Source organism: Xenopus laevis, chromosome 1L (genome assembly GCF_017654675.1).
Source record: "Xenopus laevis strain J_2021 chromosome 1L, Xenopus_laevis_v10.1, whole genome shotgun sequence".
Lineage (NCBI taxonomy): Eukaryota > Metazoa > Chordata > Amphibia > Anura > Pipidae > Xenopus > Xenopus laevis.
In genome coordinates this window covers 170,202,172-170,225,207 of record NC_054371.1, presented here as the reverse complement: position 1 = coordinate 170,225,207, position 23,036 = coordinate 170,202,172, and the positions used below count along the sequence as shown (strand labels likewise).

General features: G+C 37.9%; 1 protein-coding gene across 2 annotated transcripts in view; it reads left to right on the top strand.

Moving 5' to 3' along the window:
• ulk1.L (unc-51 like autophagy activating kinase 1 L homeolog) overlaps positions 1 to 19,081 on the top strand; it is a 50,693-nt gene extending 31,612 nt beyond the window's left edge. Inside the window, exons 11-28 of one of the 2 annotated variants that reach the window (XM_018262399.2) lie at positions 1,079 to 1,129; positions 1,507 to 1,595; positions 2,041 to 2,209; positions 3,150 to 3,210; positions 4,127 to 4,213; positions 4,552 to 4,674; positions 5,741 to 5,892; positions 6,518 to 6,601; positions 6,808 to 7,070; positions 7,578 to 7,771; positions 8,411 to 8,523; positions 9,888 to 10,028; positions 10,131 to 10,318; positions 12,088 to 12,266; positions 12,655 to 12,773; positions 13,482 to 13,639; positions 16,218 to 16,353; positions 18,029 to 19,081. In XM_018262399.2, the coding sequence (XP_018117888.1) occupies positions 1,079 to 1,129; positions 1,507 to 1,595; positions 2,041 to 2,209; positions 3,150 to 3,210; positions 4,127 to 4,213; positions 4,552 to 4,674; positions 5,741 to 5,892; positions 6,518 to 6,601; positions 6,808 to 7,070; positions 7,578 to 7,771; positions 8,411 to 8,523; positions 9,888 to 10,028; positions 10,131 to 10,318; positions 12,088 to 12,266; positions 12,655 to 12,773; positions 13,482 to 13,639; positions 16,218 to 16,353; positions 18,029 to 18,084 (2,363 nt within the window). In that variant the 3' untranslated portion in view covers positions 18,085 to 19,081. Of the gene's footprint in view, positions 1 to 1,078; positions 1,130 to 1,506; positions 1,596 to 2,037; positions 2,210 to 3,149; positions 3,211 to 4,126; positions 4,214 to 4,551; positions 4,675 to 5,740; positions 5,893 to 6,517; positions 6,602 to 6,807; positions 7,071 to 7,577; positions 7,772 to 8,410; positions 8,524 to 9,887; positions 10,029 to 10,130; positions 10,319 to 12,087; positions 12,267 to 12,654; positions 12,774 to 13,481; positions 13,640 to 16,217; positions 16,354 to 18,028 lie in introns of both variants that reach the window. The other variant, XM_018262392.2, reaches the window with a different exon arrangement.
• Positions 19,082 to 23,036: the final 3,955 nt, after the last annotated feature.

Sequence of the window (23,036 nt, the reverse complement as noted above, 5' to 3'; positions counted from 1 at the left end):
TAAGTTTATTGGCTCTTGGGCTAGAGGAGGGTAAGTGGTTGGGAGGGAAAAAAAGGACAATTAACCCATGAAACTGAAATCGTTAATAAGTTATGGTTTAAAAAAAAAAGTGCCCATCCAGAATAACCTATGACCTGCGTAATGCTCTTTTAAACACTGAATTTGTACTAATATGCTTGGAAGTAAACAATATGGCAACTCCTGTAAATATGTATAAATGGATATATGCAGAGAGGCCTTTATTATTTTCGTCACAGTAAATGCGTGCCTTTGTACAGTTTCAGGTGACAGCTTCTGGAGAATATATTAGAGTGCATATTTTCATTTGAAAACAAACTTGCCTTCATGCAGCGTCTCACTATACCAGTTTGTTTTTAAAGACAACAGCTGCCTGTGGCTGTTGGGTTATGTTTGACTATGCAGAATGATGTGGCTGGCGCTGGAGAGCGATTAGTTAAGGCTTGCTGTGTGTGTTTCATGGAGAGCAAAGATAGGGAGTAGCTGTGTATAAACAGACTGGAGGCCTATGCCTATTGGAAGCTGCAGACTTGTATGGCAGACTTATTGCATTAGACAAAGGTTCCTGTTGAACATCATATCTCCTCATTCATAATTATCTAATGTTCCTCCCCTGAATGTGAATAGCTGTGAAAAATAATGGTGTTTATTTGCTTCTTATATTTGTTTTTCTTCACTTGAATGGTGATTTCAGTTCAGATGTTGCAGGACTAAAACTCCCAGAATCACAACATCATTTGAGCGATAGGAGAATGCTAAGAGCCATTTATTAGTAATGCCTGTGGTGGTTGCCTATTGCTGTGTAAATAAGATTACAGGAGGTCACTGCACAGGCCTATCCTTGTTATAAATAAGTCAGTTACTCAATAATTGATCCAGAATTCTTTAAAAGGTAAATAGATATCTATAAAAATATACATGTACAGCAAAGTAGGGATTTTCCAGAGACTTTATTGTGCCGTATGAAGGGCTAGGGGCAAGTATGCAATTGTCCCCAATTATTGGAGTGAATGAATGTGATAGGACACCACTTATAATTCTCTTTCTTCCTCTCGTTTAGATGAATTTTTCCACCATCCATTCCTAGATGCAGGCTCCTCTATGAAGAAATGTAAGTGCTGCTACAACCAATGCCCCAGTAGCTAGTCAGTCTAGTCCAACAAGGAGGGATACTTTTTTCACTTTTTGGGAGACTGAGCATCGTATGCAGTGTAACAATTTTGATGCAAATCATTTGCTCACCATTTCTTTGGTACCTTGTGATAGACTGTATTCTACTTGTAGTGTCTTGCGTGTGCCAAAATCGTGTATCTTTTGATAGAAGCAAACAAAAGTCACATTTGAGAGATGCATTTTATCAACGAATTGAATAATTTAAAGTAAACTGCAAGGACAGCATTGGTCTTAGACCTGGTCCCAGGCAGAAAAAGCAAATAAAATCCTTATATTTGTTTGTTGTATATTAAAATGTGTGTTGTGTTTATCTAGCTGTGCCTGTGCCAATGCCATCATATCCAAGCTCAGGATCTGGAAGCTCTTGTAGCAGCTCCTCCACATCACATCTGGCGTCTCCACCTGTGAGTATTTACACCACCTGTCTAAGTCTATATTTTCAGGGTCCTTCTGTCTCATATGTCTCTCACTTGTTAACTCCTCTGGGGTTTTCATTTAATAGAAACAACAATACACACAACCTGCACCTAATATTTTCTTTTTCTTCATCTAAAAGGCCACAGGTCATTCAGGTGTCAATGAACATTCTAATTATACCTGTTTTTCCCCCCTTGTAGGAAAACTAAACTCATTCCTGATATCATAACACTACCCCATTAGCACCTAGCTGACCATATATGTATTGCCAATATGTATGTCCCATGCATTAGATTGAGTATTCATTGTCTGTACCGTCTCTACCACTATTTTAACTGTGTAAGCTTGTACTCTAAATCTCAGCAATCTTTTACTGCTTATGTCTGTCCATTCTGCATTCACCGTTACATCTTCTTCCTTACTGTCCAGCAGTCCCTGGGAGAAATGCAGCAAATACAAGGGAAACCATTGGTGTCTCCTATACCTGACTCTCCAGGGTTTCTTCAAGCTTCCAAGGAGTCTGCTGAAAGCAGCAGCAAAAATTCTTCATGTGACACAGATGACTTTGTGATGGTGCCCGCCCAGTTTCCTAGTATGCCAGGTTTGTATAAGCAATACCTTATTTAAATCTTAATATTGCACCTGCACTCATCAGAGTAGTGTAAACGTAGATGGGGAATATATTAATAATAATATAAGTTTAAAAAAAAAAACATCTTTTGTTGCATCAGTTCAGTTGTTTGTCAGTTCAAATACTTAATATTCACTTGTCTCATCTGAAAGATGACTCTTGAAGACACACACTGTCTATGTAATCAGCGCCAACTTTGTAACGCTGTTTCATTGAAATACATTGAGTTTTATCCCTTGTCATCTATTTCAAACCTTTTTCCCATCTCAGTTAAAAAGGGTTATACAAGTGAATTCATGCAGATCCGGCAACATAAAATATGCAGGCTTCTGGAAAAGTTGTTATGTTTTTGTTATTCTACCCTGGTCCCTATCCTCTGCATCATTGTGTGGTGTGCTGCGGCTAATTACTCCTCTCAGACATAACACAATCATTAAAGTCTGAATGTGCTTCCCAGGCAATTAAAACAAAGAAATTGTTCCTTCCTGCAAAAAAATCCCATGAGCAGTGTTGCCAAGTGTGGTTTTCTATGAATTACAGATCAGGCTAGAAACTAGACTGAGCCGTTGAAAGAATTCCAAGTGTTTTAGTGATCAGGTTGGAAAATGTAAGTGGAATAATGAGGTGATTATGTCAAGTACATCAGGGATTCAAAAGCTGCTCATCTATTACCTGGGTTATACATCTTTAACTTTGAATTTAATGAAATAGCAAGAAAACAGTCAAGTATAGCTAAAACAAGCCTCCGAGGTTAATCTGTTTAACAAAATATAAGTCTTGGCTTGTGTGGAAGTGAGCATAGCCTGAGCTGTGACTGCATTCAAATATATGAAGAACACAGAAAACTGCAGAACCGAAGACTAAAAGAATACAGTGATTTCACGTTTCATGGCTTTTCTGATATCTTTAGGTGATCTTGCTTCTGAGGCCACTACAAGCAAACCTATCCAGGATACATTAATGTATAGCGGGTAAGATTTATATAACTATATATTTTCCCTATATGCCCTATGAACTAAACGTCTGCTCCTGTCCCATTGGTACAAGAACACTAAACTGACAATGTGTATCAGCTAAGCTTAGGTAGAAATAATTTTTTATCTACATATATTTTTCAAACTGTTTGGTGACGTATGGACATGTAACATCCCAGCAGGAGATTGCAAAAAGAATTATAGCTGGATTAGATGAAATCTTTCTGTCATTTTGTCATTTATGCTAATACTGAACTTCTTTTATACAGAAACTAATACTGAACTGCTTTTGCAGGGAAACTCTTAGTCTAAAATATATGGCAATCAATAGTCATTATTTTCTTCTAGAACAACACACAGATATTCAGCTGTGCAAGTGTTGATTAATAACAATGATTTTGGCATATCTAAAAATGTGTTTCAATTATATAGTGAATAAAGTACCCCCTCTTGTAAAATATAAGGATATTATTAGTTACCGAGGAGTTTCATGACCATATAAAAACACGAGGCCGAAGGCCAAGTGTTTTTATACAGGTCATGGAACTCCGAGGTAACTTCTAATATCCTCATATTTTACAACTGGGGGTACTTTATTTATTATAATACATAAATTTCAGTGAGTCATGTGACAGAAATTACATCAGAACTCACCGTTTATAACTGATGACATCAGAACTCACCATTTATAAGGATATAATTTACAGGATATTCATGGCTTTTGTGTATTATATCTAACTATAAACCATGGTTATACTGTAATTAGTACCTTAAGGCTGATACTCTGCCTCTCTGTACTTCTCTTTAATTAAACAATGAAAATTATTTTTAATGAAATTCTATATGTGTAGACCGATCTTTTCAGTCATTCATATCTGTTTCTAATACCCTACAACTTTGTGTCGCTTAACAGATCGCTGCTAACATCTACAGGCCTAGAGAGTCGCGCTCGTACACCTTCACCAACGCCTACATATAGCTGTTCTCCAGGCCCTGCCAGGTAGGTCACACTATTGTGTTTTTTTTTTTTTTTGCATTGCTGCTACCTAAAGAATGTTTGTGGAATACTGTGGACTGCTCACAGTGGCATCTGCAAATTGTCTAAGTCTACTGTCCTTTAAAGTTAGGTATATAAGCCCTTTCACTGTCAAGCAGAGTTTTCTGTAGTGGACAAGCATAATCTTTGTCAGCTGATTCTATTCTTAACCTGTCATCTAAAATTAGCTTTCCAAGTGCTAGCTGTTTATCAGTACCTAGCTCTCAGGAACACTTCGGGTCTTCTCAGCCATTTACTGTCTTTTTTTATTTTTTACAATATGTTTTTTCTTTCTGTTTCAGACTGGCCCAACCTTCAAGCAATAGGTATGGACAGTCAGTCCCCATTCCTGTTCCAACACAGATCCATAATTACCGACGTATAGAGCAAAATCTGCAGTCTCCAAACCAGTTCACACCACCTAGGTGAGGGACAAACTGTTGGATCAAAATTCCTTATTCTTAGCCTTTGCTTGATTGTATTAAATGTAATGGTTCACTTGCACACAAATATAAGGACAATGGTAGACGAGGAGATTAATGCCCCTGACGAATCTCCTCTTCTGTTGGCAACTAATCTCCTCCAAGCTGAAGCAATGCATATGTTTTACCACAGGCAATGCAATCGCTGGTTGGAAAGCATTTGGAGGAGATTAGTCATCCACAGAAGATGAGATTTGTTGCAGGTGTCCTCCTTATCTACCATTGCCCTAACGGTAAAACAGTCTAATGCAACTGCAATAGAGGAAATGATATATTACTGTTAACATAGGTGAAAACTGTGATGTTATTTCACTTAAAGGGGAACTCCGGCTTCCAAACCAAAATTTGAGAGGCCCACAGAAACCCCCTAATGTACACATCACAGTTACTTGTTTCTTCAAAAAAGTATGAACAAATGCCATTTTCTATGCTGAAATCCAGCTGTTTAACAGTTCTTATCTTTCTGCATCATTTGAAATCCTGGCAGGGAAGGAGGGACTAAACACTGATATTACAAATTGTAACAACTTCTCCACAGCTTCCAGACAGCATGCAGGAACTACATAACCCACAATGCATTTCATGCAGGGAATTGTGGGGTTTGGAGGATGCAGCCTGAGGATAACTGGCTGTTGATACAAAGTAACAGTAGTCAGCCAGCTCAGCAAAGTAGACAGAAAGCTCAGAAGGAGAGCAGGGGGCTAGACTTAGGGAACTGTCAGAATCCATTAAAATTTATGAAAAGTCTGCATATTTTTTTATTGATGTATATTGCAAAGTTGCTTGAAATTATGTTTACTTTTCAAAAAGCTTAAGTTATGTTTTTTTGGAGTTCCCCTTTAACATCTTGATGTGTTGGAGTTTTAATCCAAATTATGGCTTTTTTTGGTGTGTGTCTAGCTGTTGCAGCACAATTCTGTAAGCGTCCATGTTTATGCAGCGATAACCATACTATAACCCAAACATAGCTTTAGTCCTGAAGAATAACTGTGCTACTCTTGTTTCCTAGAGCTGGAATGGTGTGCAAGTCTAGTAGCACGAGCCCCATCAGCTTCATGAAAGTTGGCACATCCCCTCCTTCCCACATGGAGAACACGTCTGCCCCCACACCGAGGAGGCTTTCATTTGGTGGGGCAAAACCATACACACCATCCCCACAAGGTAAAATGCTACGATTAAAGATTTATTTTCTAGCCTGGATTCTAACTCTATTCTGAATAATTCTGAATACTAAGAACTATATGTACAGGGCCCAAATGATGAGAACTCAGCCAGAGGTGAAGTTTATTGCGTTAGACAGGGCAAATAAAAGCAGTTCCAAAAAAAGAGGAGTTTTAATATTTGCTTCATCTAAGATGGAAATAATTTTACCTTTGTACCCAATATTTAATTTGCAGCGTGCCTTAGAAATTCTAAATTACTTTTAGTTCATGACTGGGGGCAGCTGGGAAATTGACAAAATGTCTAGCCCCATGTCAGATTTCAAAATTGAATATAAAAAAATCTGTTTGCTCTTTTGAGAAATGGATTTCAGTGCAGTCTGCTGGAGTAGCACTATTAACTGATGCGTTTTGAAAAAAAAACATGTTTTCTGATGACAGGATCCCTTTAATATCACTGGATATATATCTTTGGAAAAAATACAAAAAAGTTTTATGTATTATTTATTAATTTGCTGTATGTGTGACTTCTCTTGAAGGCTTGGCCTTCTTTCTTGAAGACGTTGCCTTTTATTATTGTCAGCTACTTTTTTTTTACCATTTCATATTTAATGTATTGTTTCAAGTGGGAACTATCCCAGAGCAGCCTGGACAAAGCATCACTGTAAGCCCAGCAGGAACTGAGATCCGGAACAGAAGTCCTGTTTATGGTATGTTCTCTATAAGAATGGTGCATTGAGAAATGACTTGGGTTGTATCATGTTTCCAATAACTTTTGATGGATATGTCTTTAATTCTGGTGAAAAATGATTATTATTTTTTATCTCCAGATACTTGCAAGCCTTTTTAATATACAGAGATTTAGGTACAGCACTTTGAATTGTTAGTAAATTCATGAATGTAACTTTATCAACAGGTATTCCTGTACCTGCACATAACTCCCGTGGAATGGGATCTCGACTTCACAGTGCCCCAAGCCTGTCAGATATGCAATCCTGTGGACAAAAAATCAAGAAACAGTACTCTGATCCTGTGATGCCCCAAGATGCTGTTCCCCAGCCCAGTCAGCCACAGCAGATCAACAGCCTGCAGCCAACCCGTCCTCTCCGATCCTCCCCAAAGTTATCAGACTTCATGCAGAGAAGTCCTCTACCTACTATATTAGGCTCACCTACAAAGGTACTTATGGGCAACAAAGCTATGGCATTCTTACGCCCTTTTTAAAAAAATGGTCTTGCTCTGTTTCAGCTTTAAAACATGTAGATGTTAGCACCGGATTTTGTTTGCTTTTGGAACTGTCATTGGCTGCATTGCTTACCCCCAAACCTATTCCATTAATATGTGTTGTACAATGTGGCCATCATTTAATGAGAGATAGTTAATCTGGAGTATCAGTGGCACTCTGAAAAACTATTAAATGCCACAGAACAGCACAGGACAGACTATTTTCCAAAGTGTAGAGTACCAGTGTTGCTCACATGCTCATATATGGCTTCATTTCTTTAAATTTGATGGCTTCAGAAATGAGTTTCCTTTGTCCTGTGATTCATTTTCTGTGCATTTATGACTTCAGAAATGCATTACAGACACCGCAGGCACTTTTCTTCCTAACCCTCCTCTAACAGAGAAGTGTTTTGAAAGAGGAACTATACTTCCAACTTGAATTGGTCTCACTGTTTTCTGCAGAGCATATCACCATTTGAGTTCACAAGGGGTCCCAGCTCCCAAAATCTGCTGGCTCTGCTCGCTCACCAGGGAGTGATGGTCCCACCCACCAGGAATAAGACTCTCCCTGATCTGAAGAACATGGGTCATTTTCACTGCCAGCAAAACAATGTAGGCCTGCGTCCATTAGAAGAAGTGAAAGGACCATTTGGCAGGTAATGTCACCTGCTGTTTTAAGTATTATTTATTATTTGTTATTTATTTAGGGGAACTCTGGGAGAGCATATGGGGAAATCAGTTGCTTTTGACTTTACATAAGAAACGTATTTTCTTGTTTCTCAGTAAACAAACTTTGTATACTCTACACATGGGGAAACTAGGTAATCACTCTGCTGTACTGTGCAGTTTCAGTATACGTTGGTGCATTCTCCCTAAGTTTTGGGTGCCCTATGAAGATTTTTCTGTGGTACCTAGTTAATTTAAGTAGCATCAATAGGAAGAAGCTTCTGCATTTTTATTTATACAGTATACATTATATTTTCATAAATATACAAATTCTGCAGTGCTTTACATATATTATACATCGTTCATACCTGTAGTGAAGCTTACAGCCTAAGGTTACCATCCCATACATTTGATGGTAAATTGTATCAAGAGCCAATTAAGCTGCCTGTAAGTGAGTGTGGGTGGTAAGACTCCCAGATGAAGCCCACACTGGCTATAATCAAACGTAGGACCCTTTTGAAAGTTTCATTTCAGTGATGTACATTGAGTTTACTATATGATAGTGAAGCAATTACAAAACCTCAGTAGTAAGCCCATTATCCAAAGATGTGCTTGTTTGTGTCGTGCAGGTCCTTTAGTACTGGAAAACTGACAGATCTATTGCTTAAGGCTGCATTTGGGACTCAGGCTGAGATTGGAAGCAATGAAAGCCTCAATGCAGAGAAACCCATGGAAATTGCAGGTGAGTTGCTAAGTTTCCTGATTTCTTAGTTGTTACCTGAGCAAAGAGATTGGTCTTGTAGCGGAAGGCAACAATACAGCGTTGTTTCATGTCAATAATGGGTAATCTGCAGGCCTCCAGATGTTGCACTACAATTTCCAACAACAAGTCCAACAACTATATTGATGTTTTTCTTTTTTCAGCAGCAACTGCTATCTGATAGCTAAAGCTCTGCAGGTTGCCAAAGCCTGTTATACACGTTTACACTTTTCAAAGGATTTGAAGGGATTAGCTGTGAAAAGAAGGAAATGGTACCAATATAGTACAAACGTTTTCTTGTGTCAGAGCTGCCTTTGTCAGTTAGCTTGTAGCAGTGCTGAAGCATTTTCCATTTTTTTTTTACAAACAACTTTATGTATAGCATAGTCTTTATCACCTATACTATATTTTATGGTTTTATAATCCAGCCAAATTTGAATGTAGCTCACAATAAAGGTATGGGATCTTTTATCCAGAAACCCATTATCCTACAAGCATCTTACTCATATTAAGGCCCCTGATCCCCGTTCCAAACTGCATGGTGCCGGCTTTGAAAAGTTCATGAACCTCCAGAGATCAACTAGGAGCATGATCAGCAGAAGCCAGGGCCATATAGGCTTCCAGTGTGCAAACTCTTGGTCAGCAGTGCCTTTCCAGGTCCTAAAAACCAGACCTGATATAACAATAGATGGCGCCCGCCAACCCTTGTGCTCTACTATATAGTCATAGTACTGGTGAGGTGGCCATGGGACTTTTCAGGGTAGGCAGCCTTGAAAACAGGGGCTGGGACGTTTCATTCTCCTTTAATTCATTTCTTTTTTCTCTGTAATAATAATAATAAAAAGTACCTTGTACATGATGGTAGCTTGACATTATCTGTCCTTTTGCCACAATGGGTTATGAAATTAAATGTAAGCATTGAGTTGTTATGTCTCATGGACAGGCAGAAAGGAGGTCATTTAGATGTTGCTGAAATACAACTCCCAGCATCCCACAATGACCTTATGCCTTTACCGGGAGATGAAGTTCAATAGCTTTTAAAGGGCCTATAGTTGTTCATGCCTTTCTTCTGGTGTGTTTTAAAGCTGTCTTTTAACTTGTTTCAGCAACAATTTTGTTTCCCTTGTATTAACTTGTTTCTCTATGATATCCTGAGATAAACTTATTCTAGTAATTTTGGAAGACACTGTTGCAGCATCCCAAAATACTCTGCTAAAGTCTTGTTAGCATTCCTTATGTGGCAACTCCTTCAGATCTTAGTTTAAAATGGTTTGTACCAAATCAGTTGTTCTATAATGATGAAACAGATGATGACACTGTAATTGATCCTGACTGGTTCTTTGCAGCTCCTTTGATTGGCTTCGGAGGAAATTTGCCCAGTGGTGCACAGGCCGGATGTTCCACCAGCCCCGCTCCTGTCATTTTTACTGTTGGTTCACCCCCAGATGGAACAACCACTGCCCAAGCAAGGACCCGGCTTTTCTCTGGTGAGCTTCTATACTTGATCCTTACTTCATATTTTCTTCTTTATTATTATAATCTGCCATCTTTTCCAGTTTTCTTATTCCCCCCATTGTTTTCCTCCACAGTGGGATCTTCCAGCTCTCAGAGCTCAGCAGGCTCTTTTACTGGAAGGCATCTTTTGGGTGGAGCAGGAGGAGAAGCCTTTGAATCACCATCCAGCTTCAGGTGCACCTATCCTGATCCTGGGACAGCTAATGCTGAGGGTGTTGTAATGTTTGAGGTGCCTGAACTGCCTGAAGAAACTCTTATGGAGGTAAGGAAAGCCATCTTAAACCATTAGACTAGACTGATTATTATTATTATTATAATTATTATTATTTTATTATAATTATGCTAGATTTGAGTGTTTTCCTTGGCAATTTCCTGTTGTCATTAAAATACTTACTTCAAGCAACAATAATGCAATATTTTGCAATGGTTGTGTAATATGGAAGCCAGCAAGAAACAGGTCAAGTTACAAGGGACTGCTGTCATGGTTGGATTAATGCCCTGAACATAAAAATAGGGATTGCACAAGTAGAATTGCCCTTAATATGGTTTTGCTGCAGCATTAACAACTAGTGCTTTTCATCTTTATTGTGTTGTTCCTTGATATCCTTTAGAATTAATTTCAATTAACATGAGTATTCAGGAAGTAAATGGTTCATGAAAGCAGATTGTCCTTTGATTACATGTACTGAATATGGTATGTACTGTATGTGTAATTATTAGTATAAAGAAGGTTGGCATGAAATGTGATGGATAATCCTTCAAATATTTACAGTTCCCCAGCCCTTCCTTCATCATTAGCATTCTACATGCTTTAACTGCACACCCTGCCGTACTGTATGACACCACCACCCTCTGCTAAGCATGAGTAGTCACATGATGTTTTTGTACGCTGTGCAGCAACATTTAGCATACACAGCAGCCAGAAGCTTTCAGCCAGGTTAGACTGAGCTATCAGTGTGCTCTGATAAGTTCATTTGCAGTTGGGTGATTACCTGAGACACTTAATTACTATGAACAGACATTTATAAACCTTCAATCTGTTCTACAGCACTGTACAATAGATGAGTGTATTTATCAAACATAAAAATTTCGTTTTCATCTGCCATATTGTTCCGGTGTCCTGGGCATTTGCTGGGTCAGTGTAAATCACCAATGTTTGTAATGTGTATTGTGACCTTTAGGTAGTGAAAACCATAGCCATGGTACAGTTTTCAGCACAGAAATGGAGACGGACGCCAGCTTTATAAGTTCAAATGCAGCTTTGCTGTCCTTTATTGCAAACACAATGAGCAGGTTTAGCACATTTGCTTCACATAAGCAATAACTTAATACCCTCACTGGAGTTCACACAAAACTATGGTTTCCAGCACTCACAGGCTTGGACATACACAACTCCCAGAATTCTCTCTGGGACTCACTCTAGACACTTGTCTCCTAAGAGGGGTTTCTCTCTTCCTCTCTTCAGTCCTTTTGGAGCTCTCTCCCAACTCATTAACTCAGGGGGAATCAAACTCTTTTTCCCAGCTACACACACATCTCCTTCCTCCACTCAATGAGGTTTTCACGGCCCCTCACCCTTCTCCACTCAAGGATGCCTCAAGGGAAAAGCACTGAGGTGTAGTCTGACACCTCCATTTAACTACAGCTCATCTGCAGTCTAATTACTTAGCTTCCTTTACCTGGGCAACTGCAAAACACCTAACGGAGCATGGAATGGAAGTCCTACCCTGCTCTCCTCCATTCACTCCAGGGACCCATTATCCAGCTTTTCCTATGCTATAGGAAACAAATACAGCCATGCTTGCTGCAACGACACACATATTTCCCTGGAGTTTTATATTCGCCAGTCTTACGTGGGTGAAATACACACACAATATTGTGCCCTTTTCAATCACATATCTTGCACCCAGCTACAGTAAGTAAAGGGGGTTAAATTCACTGGTTTACCTGTTTAATAATGCTTTTAAGAATCGTGCAATATAACAAGAAAGTGGTTAGTAATTAGGCTTGTGCCTTCATTTTCCATTGCAGCAGGAGCACACGGACACCTTGCGCAGTCTCCGCTTCACATTGGTCTTTGCCCATTCTGTTATGGAGATTGCATCTCTCAAAGGAACCACTGCAGATGTGGGTGCATCGGTGATGTCTGAATATCAGATGCAAGAAAGTGTTGTGGCCGATCAGATCAGCCTCCTGAGTAGGGAGTGGAGGTATGTTTGTTGTTTGGTATAATATTTGCTCACTGACCCCTTGGATGTTGCTCCCAGTGGCCTCAAAGCAGGTGCTTATTTTTAAATTCCAGGCTTGGAGGCATAAAAACCAGTTGTACTGTCAAGTTGAGCCTCTTGTAGGCTGTCAGTCCACACAGTCGCTACCAAATAGCTAATCATAGCCCTTATTTGGCACCCCAAGAACTTTTTTAAGCTCCCCAACTCTTTTTACAGTGGCTCCCTTGTAAAAAAAAAAAAAAAAAAAGTTTGGGGACCCCTGATATAGCATATTACTGCTTGCATGTAACATTGAGTTTTGTTCTGCAAGCCTCATGCAGATTAGGAGTTGTGGCAAACTATAGAAAATCCTTTTCTTTTATCCCTTTAGTTATGCGGAACAGCTCGTTCTCTATCTGAAGGCTGCTGAGCTTTTGTCCTCTGGATTACAGACCGCTATGGAACAGATCCGAACTGGAAAGCTATGCCTCTCCTCCACTGTTCGACAAGGTAAGAGCCCTTTGTATTGCGGGTGTGTTATCGGATGTGTAACACTGTGAGCTCCCCGTTATAACAAATTAAGATTCTCAGAGTTTGTGGCATGTAGGTATGATTCTTGCCTGAAAGTGTTAATATTTGCATTTTTATGAAAAAAAGTGCTGTCTGCTGTAATAATCTTTTTTTTCCATTACTATGTGATAAACAAAGTGATTTAATTACTTGCTTGTTTGCCAAGTGTGCCACTGCCTTTAGGTGGAATATATTGCTTAGATTGATGATGATTCCCCAGCCTGAATAGTTTGTCTTCTTTTTTGGGCTGTGCGAGTTACGTTCTTGGATTTATGTTTTTCTTTTTACATTGTTTGTGACAAAAGCAAGATGTCAGGAGCAGTAAAGGTGGTAGAAATACGAGGGTACACTGCCTCCCAGTGGTTGGCGGTGTAAGTGACTGATTTTAGTTGTTTAGCAACCCTCAAATAAACTCTTCTTTCTCACAGAAATTAAAATGTAGATTCAAATAATTTGTGATTTACTTTGGACATAATAAGGTATCGCTAAGCTGGGAATTTAGTTGCCAATATTTTACCTGGGCCCCATTATACTTTATTGGCAGTGTCCACTTTCCATCTGTTAAATAGCATTGAACCCAGTCATTTCTGTAGGCAGCCCTGAGTGTCATCAGTGGGGTCTGACATCTTTCTGTTGTTTTTGTAATAGTGGTGAAGAAACTGAATGAGCTGTATAAGTCCAGTGTATCTTTCTGTCACTGCCTGAACGGAAGGCTCCAGAGGTTCTTTGCTGACAAACAAAAGCTAATGGATCGGATAAACAGTATCACAGCAGAGAAGCTCATCTTTAGTTATGCTGTGCAAATGGTGAGTATTGCAAGGAAAAGTCTGTGTGTGATTTATACAGTGATATATGTTTGTAACATGCCATTCAGTCTCCAATCTCAAATTTGAAATGCAGTATGGCTGCTGGGGTTCCAACCATGGCTACCAGTAAGAAGATTAATTCTGAGGCTTGAGTTTTAAACATTTTTTTTATCTCAGTAGGCAGTGCCCTATACTAAGTATCCTGTCTGACGGGATGTTAGAGTGATAATTATTTTTTTTTATCGCTAAAGACAGGTGAAAATAACACCTCTTCCCCACAACTGCATGCTAGGTGTTGGGTGTTTCTTGGCTTTTTTGAGTGTTATAGGGAACTTGGCTTTTAAGCATAGGCATGTTGGCTCAAAAAGATAGATAGATAGATAGATAGATAGATAGATAATAGATAGATAGATTAGATAGATTAGATAGATTAGATAGATAGATAGATAGATAGATAGATACTGTAGATAGATAGATAGATAGATAGATAGATAGATAGATACTGTAGATATTGATAAATGATATATAGATATAGATTGATATAGATAGATGGATACTGTAGATAGATGGATACTGTAGATAGATAGATATATACTGTAGATACTGTAGATAGATAGACATAATAGATAGATATAGATAAATGAGATAGAGATAATAGATAGATATAGATAAATGATATATAGATGGATATAGATAGATGGATAGATAGATAGATAGATAGATACTATAGATAGATAGATAGATACTATAGATAGATAGATAGATAGATACTATAGATAGATAGATAGATAGATAGAAGGATACTGTAGGATATAGATAGATATAGATGGATATAGATAGATAGATAGATACTATAGATAGATAGATACTATAGATACTATAGATAGATATACTATAGATACTATAGATAGATATACTATAGATACTATAGATAGATAGATACGATAGATAGATGGATACTGTAGATACTGTAGATAGATAGAGATAATAGATAAATATAGATAGATATAGATAGATATAGATAGATAGATACTATAGATAGATACTGTAGATAGATACTGTAGATCAGTGATCCCCAACCAGTAGCTCGTGAGCAACATGTTGCTCCCCAAACCCTTGGATGTTGCTCTCAGTGGCCTCAAAGTAGGTGATTATTTTTGAATTTCTGTTTTGGAGGCAAGTTTAGATTGCATAAAAAACAGATGTACTACTAAACAGAACCTCCTGTAGGCAGCCAGTCCACATAGGGGCTACCAGTAGCCAATCACATCTATTATTTGGCTCCATCCAGGAACATTTTTCATGCTTGTGTTGCTCCCCAACTCTTTTTACATCTGATTGTTGCTCACGGGTGAAAAATGGTTGGGGATCCCTGCTGTAGATAGATAGATACTGTAGATAGATAGATACTATAGATAGATACTATAGATAGATACTGTAGATAGATACTGTAGATAGATACTATAGATAGATAGATAGATAGATACTGTAGATAGATAGATAGATAGATAGATACTGTAGATAGATAGATAGATAGATACTGTAGATAGATAGATAGATAGATAGATAGATAGATACTGTAGATATAGATAAATGATATATAGATATAGATTGATATAGATAGATGGATACTGTAGATAGATGGATACTGTAGATAGATAGATATATACTGTAGATACTGTAGATAGATAGACATAATAGATAGATATAGATAAATGAGATAGAGATAATAGATAGATATAGATAAATGATATATAGATGGATATAGATAGATGGATAGATAGATAGATAGATACTATAGATAGATAGATAGATACTATAGATAGATAGATAGATAGATAGATAGATACTATAGATAGATAGATAGATACTATAGATAGATACTATAGATAGATAGATACTATAGATAGATAGATAGATACTATAGATAGATAGATAGATAGATAGATAGATAGATAGATACTATAGATAGATAGATAGATAGATACTATAGATAGATAGATAGATAGATAGATAGAAGGATACTGTAGGATATAGATAGATATAGATGGATATAGATAGATAGATAGATACTATAGATAGATAGATACTATAGATACTATAGATAGATATACTATAGATACTATAGATAGATATACTATAGATACTATAGATAGATAGATACGATAGATAGATGGATACTGTAGATACTGTAGATAGATAGAGATAATAGATAAATATAGATGGATATAGATAGATATAGATAGATAGATACTATAGATAGATACTGTAGATAGATACTGTAGATAGATAGATACTGTAGATAGATAGATACTGTAGATAGATACTATAGATAGATACTGTAGATAGATACTGTAGATAGATACTGTAGATAGATAGATACTGTAGATAGATACTATAGATAGATAGATAGATAGATTAGATAGATACTGTAGATAGATTGATGGATACTGTAGATAGATTGATTGATGGATACTGTAGATAGATGTATTTGAACACAACAAATCTCACTTTCACATGTGTCATTCAAATTACCTCTTATGGGAACAGTGAGTGCTTAATATGCATCTAATTGTAGGTACAAACAGCAGCCCTGGATGAGATGTTCAATCATCGGGAGGACTGTGTGCAGAGGTACCACAGATCTTTGCTGCTGATGGATGGTTTACTGAGCTTCATGAGTGATCAGAGTGACATCGAGAACATTAGCAAATGTAAGGCACTTTGTAGCATTTTCCTAATCACTTTTATGCCAGATGTATCTTTGTATGGTGAAGATAACTAGTACTAGTGGGCAGCATTTTTTAAGCAGTGGGCAATCTGCATCTGGCCAGTAACTCACAGCAACCAATCAGTGATTAGCTTTTTTCAGCCAGCTGCAGATTGGACAGTGAAAACAATCATCTGATTGCCATAGTGCAAATTTGCCCAGTGTTTATAACTGACCCCAAGAGTTTGCTTTGAATTACTGCCTATTGTCTGGTCTTTATAATTGAGCCCCAGTGTTCTATAGTGGTGCTTAGTACTATGCCTGACTTACTTAGTAATTTCAAATTGATAACACAAGGAAATGAAACCTTGGCCAGCACAGCAGATAGATAGCTGTTATACTTCTATTAGTGATACACCTTTTGCTGTATTAATATTAGGACAAATTATTAGTGCCTGGCTTAATAGAATCTGAACCCTTAATCTCACGTCACTGGACCATTAAAGGTACAATTTTTATTGTTATATGAATTTTGTTTTGTTTTTTTTGCTGAAATTTAAATATGCAAATAAGGTTCAGTATTTAGCAGAAACTTCTTTAGAGAATCAGGTATTCGCTACATGAAATTAAGGCGCCATTGCACATTCAAAGCAAACAAATTTTGAAGCTTGAGAGTTATCACTGTATATACATTTTTTTATGGTTCAGTACCTTAGAAAAAAAACAGAATTAACAAGATAAATTAAACTGTGAAAACACATTTTTTTTTTTTAACCATGATAAACTTGTATATTTATGTTGAAAAGGGCTCTTGTCTTTAGAAATTGTTGTGTTTTAATGTTGTACCTCCTGCCAGAACTAGAGGTAAGCAGGTTCCTTAGATGCAACTAGTGGGACGGCACAATTTAGGGGAAGGAAAAAAAATCACACCACTCTCACTGTTCTGAGCCCTCTGCACATACAACTGGGTATGGGGGGCTAGTTGTACGTTTGTATTTTTTTTAATATGTTTGTTTGTTCATAAGATGTTTGTTCATAAGAGTTGTACAGAATTCCATTTAAATTAAGATGCCCTTTTCACTAACATTGTTGCATTAATTGTGATTCACCGTTGAGTTAACTTTTAGTATGATGTAGAGAGTGATATTCTGAGACCACTTGCAATTGGTTTTCATTTTGTATTATTTGTGGGTTCTGAATTATTTTTATTCAGCAGCTCTCCGGTTTGCACTTTCTGCAATATGGTTGCTAGACTGGAATATGACTGGGGGAGGGCCTGAAGGATGAGTGATAAAAAGTAATGGTAGACTTACAGAGCATTGGTTTTTAGATGAGGTCAGTGACCCTCACTTGAAAGCTGGAATGAGTTGGAAGAAAAAGTCAAATCATTAAAAGACTATAAAAAATAAATAATGAAGACTAATTGAAAAGTTGCTTAGAATAGGCCATTCTATAACGTACTGAAGGTTAACTGAACGGTGACCCTCCCCTTTAAACCCATCAGTATCCAAAGAAACCAGTTAGCAATTAGCAGATTCATATAATGCCATTGAAAATATGAAAGCAAATTTCTGATTGGTTGCTATAAGTTACTTTACTGCAAATAACAGATCCTGGAATTTTCAGATGCTTACCTTGTTTGCAGCAGATAATGAATAACGGAGTGTGTTTTCTTGCAGGTAAGCTGTGCATTGAACGAAGACTGTGTGCCCTGCAGGGCAGTATTTGTGCTTGAGTTTATCTTCATTCCCACTCAAGCATTTTTCTCAGCAGTCATCCTGAGGCCAGCTTAGTTCTACTAGGAATCAGATGCACTTGGCAGTGTTCTATCAAAGACATTGAGGAGACATCCATGTTTATTTTCTAATTTTTAACATTTGCCAAGATAACGAAGGCGGCCACGGAAAATATTTATTCTTTATATAACTGTATTGCACCTTGTTCCTCTAGTCCTTGTCGCCCTCATCACTGCAGTGTGCTCATCGTTGCCTCTCCCTCTGCCATAGAACAACCATAATCAGCGGTCAAAGGAGCTGCCAATCTGAACTGTACTGTAGAGCTGCTCATTTGAGAGTCCTTGGACTTCAGCTCTTACATGCCACAGCTTTTGGAAATGAGAACTGCTGGTGAGTGGAAGGGAAAAAAAGCCTTAGGAAACAGAGTTTCCACTTAAACAAAATGAAGTCAAGACCTTCTAGTTCTTTACAAGAGAAGAAGCATAGGTAGACCAGGAGCAATTGAAGTGCTGTCACAACTATTAATATGTTGGAAAGAGCCACAAGAATGCAGCTGGTTTGCAGTGTACTTTGTAATTCCCCGCTCCGTCATGCAGACTTTGCAATGTTAATTTGATCTGGATGTTGATCAGATCTTCAACTTGATGACTTTAAGGCTTTGTTTGCACAAGACTGTACAAGCCTGATCTCTCTTTCATTGGACTATTAATATCTTTGAAACGTTAGGGGCAATATTTTGTGATCTTGTGAAGACAACCACATCTTTCAGTAATGCAAGCAGATGGAGCCCAGGAATACATGGATACAGGAAGGATCATACAGAAGACTTTGTAATTTATACACTTAAAAGTGTTCATAGCTTTCCTTCATTGATCTCCTTACAATGCACTTGAATGTCACTCTGGATTTCCCTGTGTTAAAAGTCCACTCTAACTAAAGAATATTGTGCTGCTCAGATCTCACTACAGCTTCAGAGACTGGACCTATCCTGGACAATCAGTGCTTCAGTCTGTTCTTTAAGCATTTTGGAAGTAGTTCAACCAGTAAGCCATCTCCGAGCATTATCCCTGTTATAAGAAGTCGCTCCATGAAGGGGCCGATTCACTAACTTCGGGTGAAGTCAATGTTAGCCTATGGGGAAGGTCTCCATAGGCTTGGCTAACTTTTTTTGATCAAAGGATATTCCTTTGATCATTGGATTTAATCGTTCGATCGAAGGAATAATCCTTTGATCGTACGATCGCACTATTTGCGCTAAATCCTTCGACTTCGATATTCGAAGTCGAAGGATTTCAATTCCCAGTCGAATATCGAGGGTTAATTAACCCTCGATATTCGACCCTTAGTGAATCAGCCCCGAAGTGTTGAGAGACCTAATGTCACATTAGGCACATGGACAACAAAGGGTTACACCGATTGGTTCTATTCTGTCGCATGGTCATTTGAAAGAGGGGGGAAAAAAATCGTAATTTTAAGTCGCACTTTATTCACTTCTTTAGATGATCTGTACAACAACCAAAAGAGTCATCACTAAATATATGGGAAAAAAAGGAAAGTTTTTTTTTATTGAAGATTGTTTACTTAGTTATTCCTTTGGTTTCCTTATCAGCTTTTGAGTCTGCACATTAAGCCAAGCTTCCGCTGCGCTTCACAAGATCACTCAAGGCTATTTCCCAGTTTAATACAATATTACCTGTGTACATATGCCATTGTATATACAACTATATATGTATATAATGTATAGTTAGTCACATTGTATATTGATGCTTTGCTAAATCAATATGTTTTGTCTGCACCATGTCCTTTACTGTCTTGTCTTCCCAGCAAGCAGTGGGGTTCATTCCTTCATTCTCACGGCAACTCACTGATCCTCCTCACATGGCGGTTGTTTTATTATTATTATTATTATTATTCTCGGACTCTTTCCTTAAGTGCACAGAGTGAAGTGCAGCCTGTGTTAGCATTACTTTATGGCAAACGGACTCTTTAGTGCTTAAAGGCCGCAACACTGGAACTGCAACAACAAGCATCAGACGTATATCTTCCAGTCCACAAGTAATTTCATATAATGAATAATGTTCATATGATAGATGTGCAGTATACAGTAATAGGAAGATACATGACAATATACAGGCGGCCGTCAGGGCATTCTTATTCAGTTCCACAGTTTCTGTGCCCCAGTCCACTATCACTGATACATTTCAGTTAGGGCAGGACTCCACGGACAATTCTGCTGCAATCCGACGCACTGTGCAAAAATGCAGGCGTTGCATGCAACGGAAATAAGGTAAGTAATTCTATTGTTGGATTGTGTCGTAGCGTTGTTGCGACACGACTGTCGGATGCAGATGATGCACGCTGCATCTGCATCCGACAGTTGCGTCGCATCACCAATGTGATACGATCCAACAATAGCATTACTTACCTTATTTCCGTCGCATCCATCGTGACGCCTGCCTCTTTGCGCGGCGGAATCGTCCGTGGAGTCCTGCCCTTAGACATTTGCCTTCCTCCAGAACATGATGCAGGGGGGTCTACAGTTTCTTGCTACTTGATTACAACCCCAGGAAGCATGGGCTAAAGCTGAACATATATTTATATATATATATATTATATATATATACACATATATAGACTGATGCAGGACTGGTATCTGAGTGTAGCTGTTATGTAAGAAAGACTTGCCTCAGTGTTTTGAAGTATTACTCCATAAACCATGGTTTACAGGTCTTTTAAAGCAGCTGTTCCTGTTCAAAGTGTAACTATTTGCACTACCTAATACATAAGCACGATTAGCAATCAAAATGCACACAATGATCAATTTTATCTCTTCATTGGGGATTATGTAAGTACTTAAAACGATGTGCTAATATATAATCTAAGCACAAGTCCGTCAGTACAACTGCAAAGAGGGTGTAATGAAACACATCTTGCTTATGTAGGACGCTCTGAACACGAACAGCTGGTTAAATCTTTAAAGTTTGTTTATCAATACTTGAAATATTATTTACTGTTTTTTTTTTGTCAGTTCGCTATTAACCCCTTTTTGATGCCAAGAAGGTATCCCAATGCATGCGTTGCAAGGCTTTGGGTAACTAAAGGGGTTAAACATTTTAACATTTTTGTTTGCCATCCGAGTGCGTTTTTATCACTTTTCTAAGTTGTACATAACATTTCTGAGACAGTATGGTATTTATTGAGTGGTAGAAAAAAAATACACGGGAAAAAAAAAAAAAATGTTCAAAAAGCAAAAAAGTGTCCTTTTAATCCCATTGCTAGAAGAGACCAACTGAGTACTGCAGATGCCTTGCTCTTTTGGAATCTGCTAAGCACTGGGCTTGCTAAGGTTAAACAAACTCTGTTAATGTGTGTAAGTACGTGTGCATGGTGTAACAAGTGTTCCTGTTTTTCAGAATTGTTTAAAAGACAAGACGTGGAAAAACATTTACTATCTACTTTAGCTCTGGTCCCTCAGATGACAGTTTAAGCTGGCAGTGAAATGCAGGCTATTGCACTGGCAGACCTTTCCAAGCACCTCTCTGCCTTTCTGTCCCTACGTTGAGAGGGTGCAAATGTTACTTTATATAGGACTTGAACATATTGTGTATGTTCTTTGTGGCCCTTGAAATCCAAATAAGAGGTATTAAAGTACTGCATTGCAATTTGTGTGCAGCAAAGTTCTATTCATTATCTCTGGCCTGGTTTATCAGGTTGAAAAACCATAGACAGACATGTAGTTATACAGCACAGATACAAAACATAGATGAATTAACAACATGTATGGCAGTCTCCTCCCTCTGCAAGAGTAAATCTTAGAAGAATACAACAATCATATCCGTTCTTATTTTTTTTTTTTAAACTCAATTCACTTTTACAAAATCTGTAATTAGCAAGGTTAAAACAATGTATTCATAATACACAAAGGAAAAAGGATTTCTTTAAGACAGCCATATGGTATGGGATCCGTTATCTGGAAACCTGTATCCATAAAGCTCAGAATTATAGGAAGGTCGTCTCCCATAGACTCTATTTTAATCGAATAATCCAAATTTTTAAAAATGATTTCCTTTTTCTCTGTAATCATAAAACCGTATCTTGTACTTGATGCCAACTAAGATATAATTAATCCTTACTGAAGCGAAAACAATCCTACTGGGTTTATTTAACATTTAAATGAATTGAAAAGTAGACTTTAATGATGGAGATCCGTTATCCGGAAAACCCCAGGTCGCAAGCATTCTGGATTACAGGTCCCATGCCTGTATATGCAGACTGTAATATAAAATGAAAAGCTAGATCTAGGGCCTGGTGCCTTTTTTGGGTTGACTAATGATCTCTCACAGGGCATCAACTGATGAGATTTTCAATTGGGTGCGCGGTTTGATCCAATGGGAATGCAGGATGGGCTGTCAGCCCATTTTTGGTGCAATAAAAACATAGCCCCTGTGTGCTGAATTCAAACATTTTATACTTTCAACTAATATAAGTAATAGTTGCTCTGGTATACAATCATAAAACATGACAAAAGTTGTACAGTTATAGTCATTCACATACTGGATTTTAGGATTTAGCAAAACTTGCCTGGAAAACTGAAACTGATTAGACATTGATAAAATTGACCCCATAGTGTTTCAATTCAGTACACACGGGCTATGTTTTTATTGGACCAAACAGCTCACAATTACACCGAATATGGGTTTACAGCCCATCTTGCATTCCCATTGGATCAAACCTCACACCCAACTGAAAATCTCATCAGCTGATGCCCTGTGACAGGTGTGTTATATCATTTTCTGCTCAAAAACATTCCTTTCTCTTTTGTGATTGTTGCTTCCTGGTGTCCTTCCTTTGGACAGACATAGTTTAATCAAAAGATAAACAAACACAAGGACAAATATAATGTATACTAGTAAACCTGCCCAAATCATCTAGCTTCGTAATGTTCAACGTT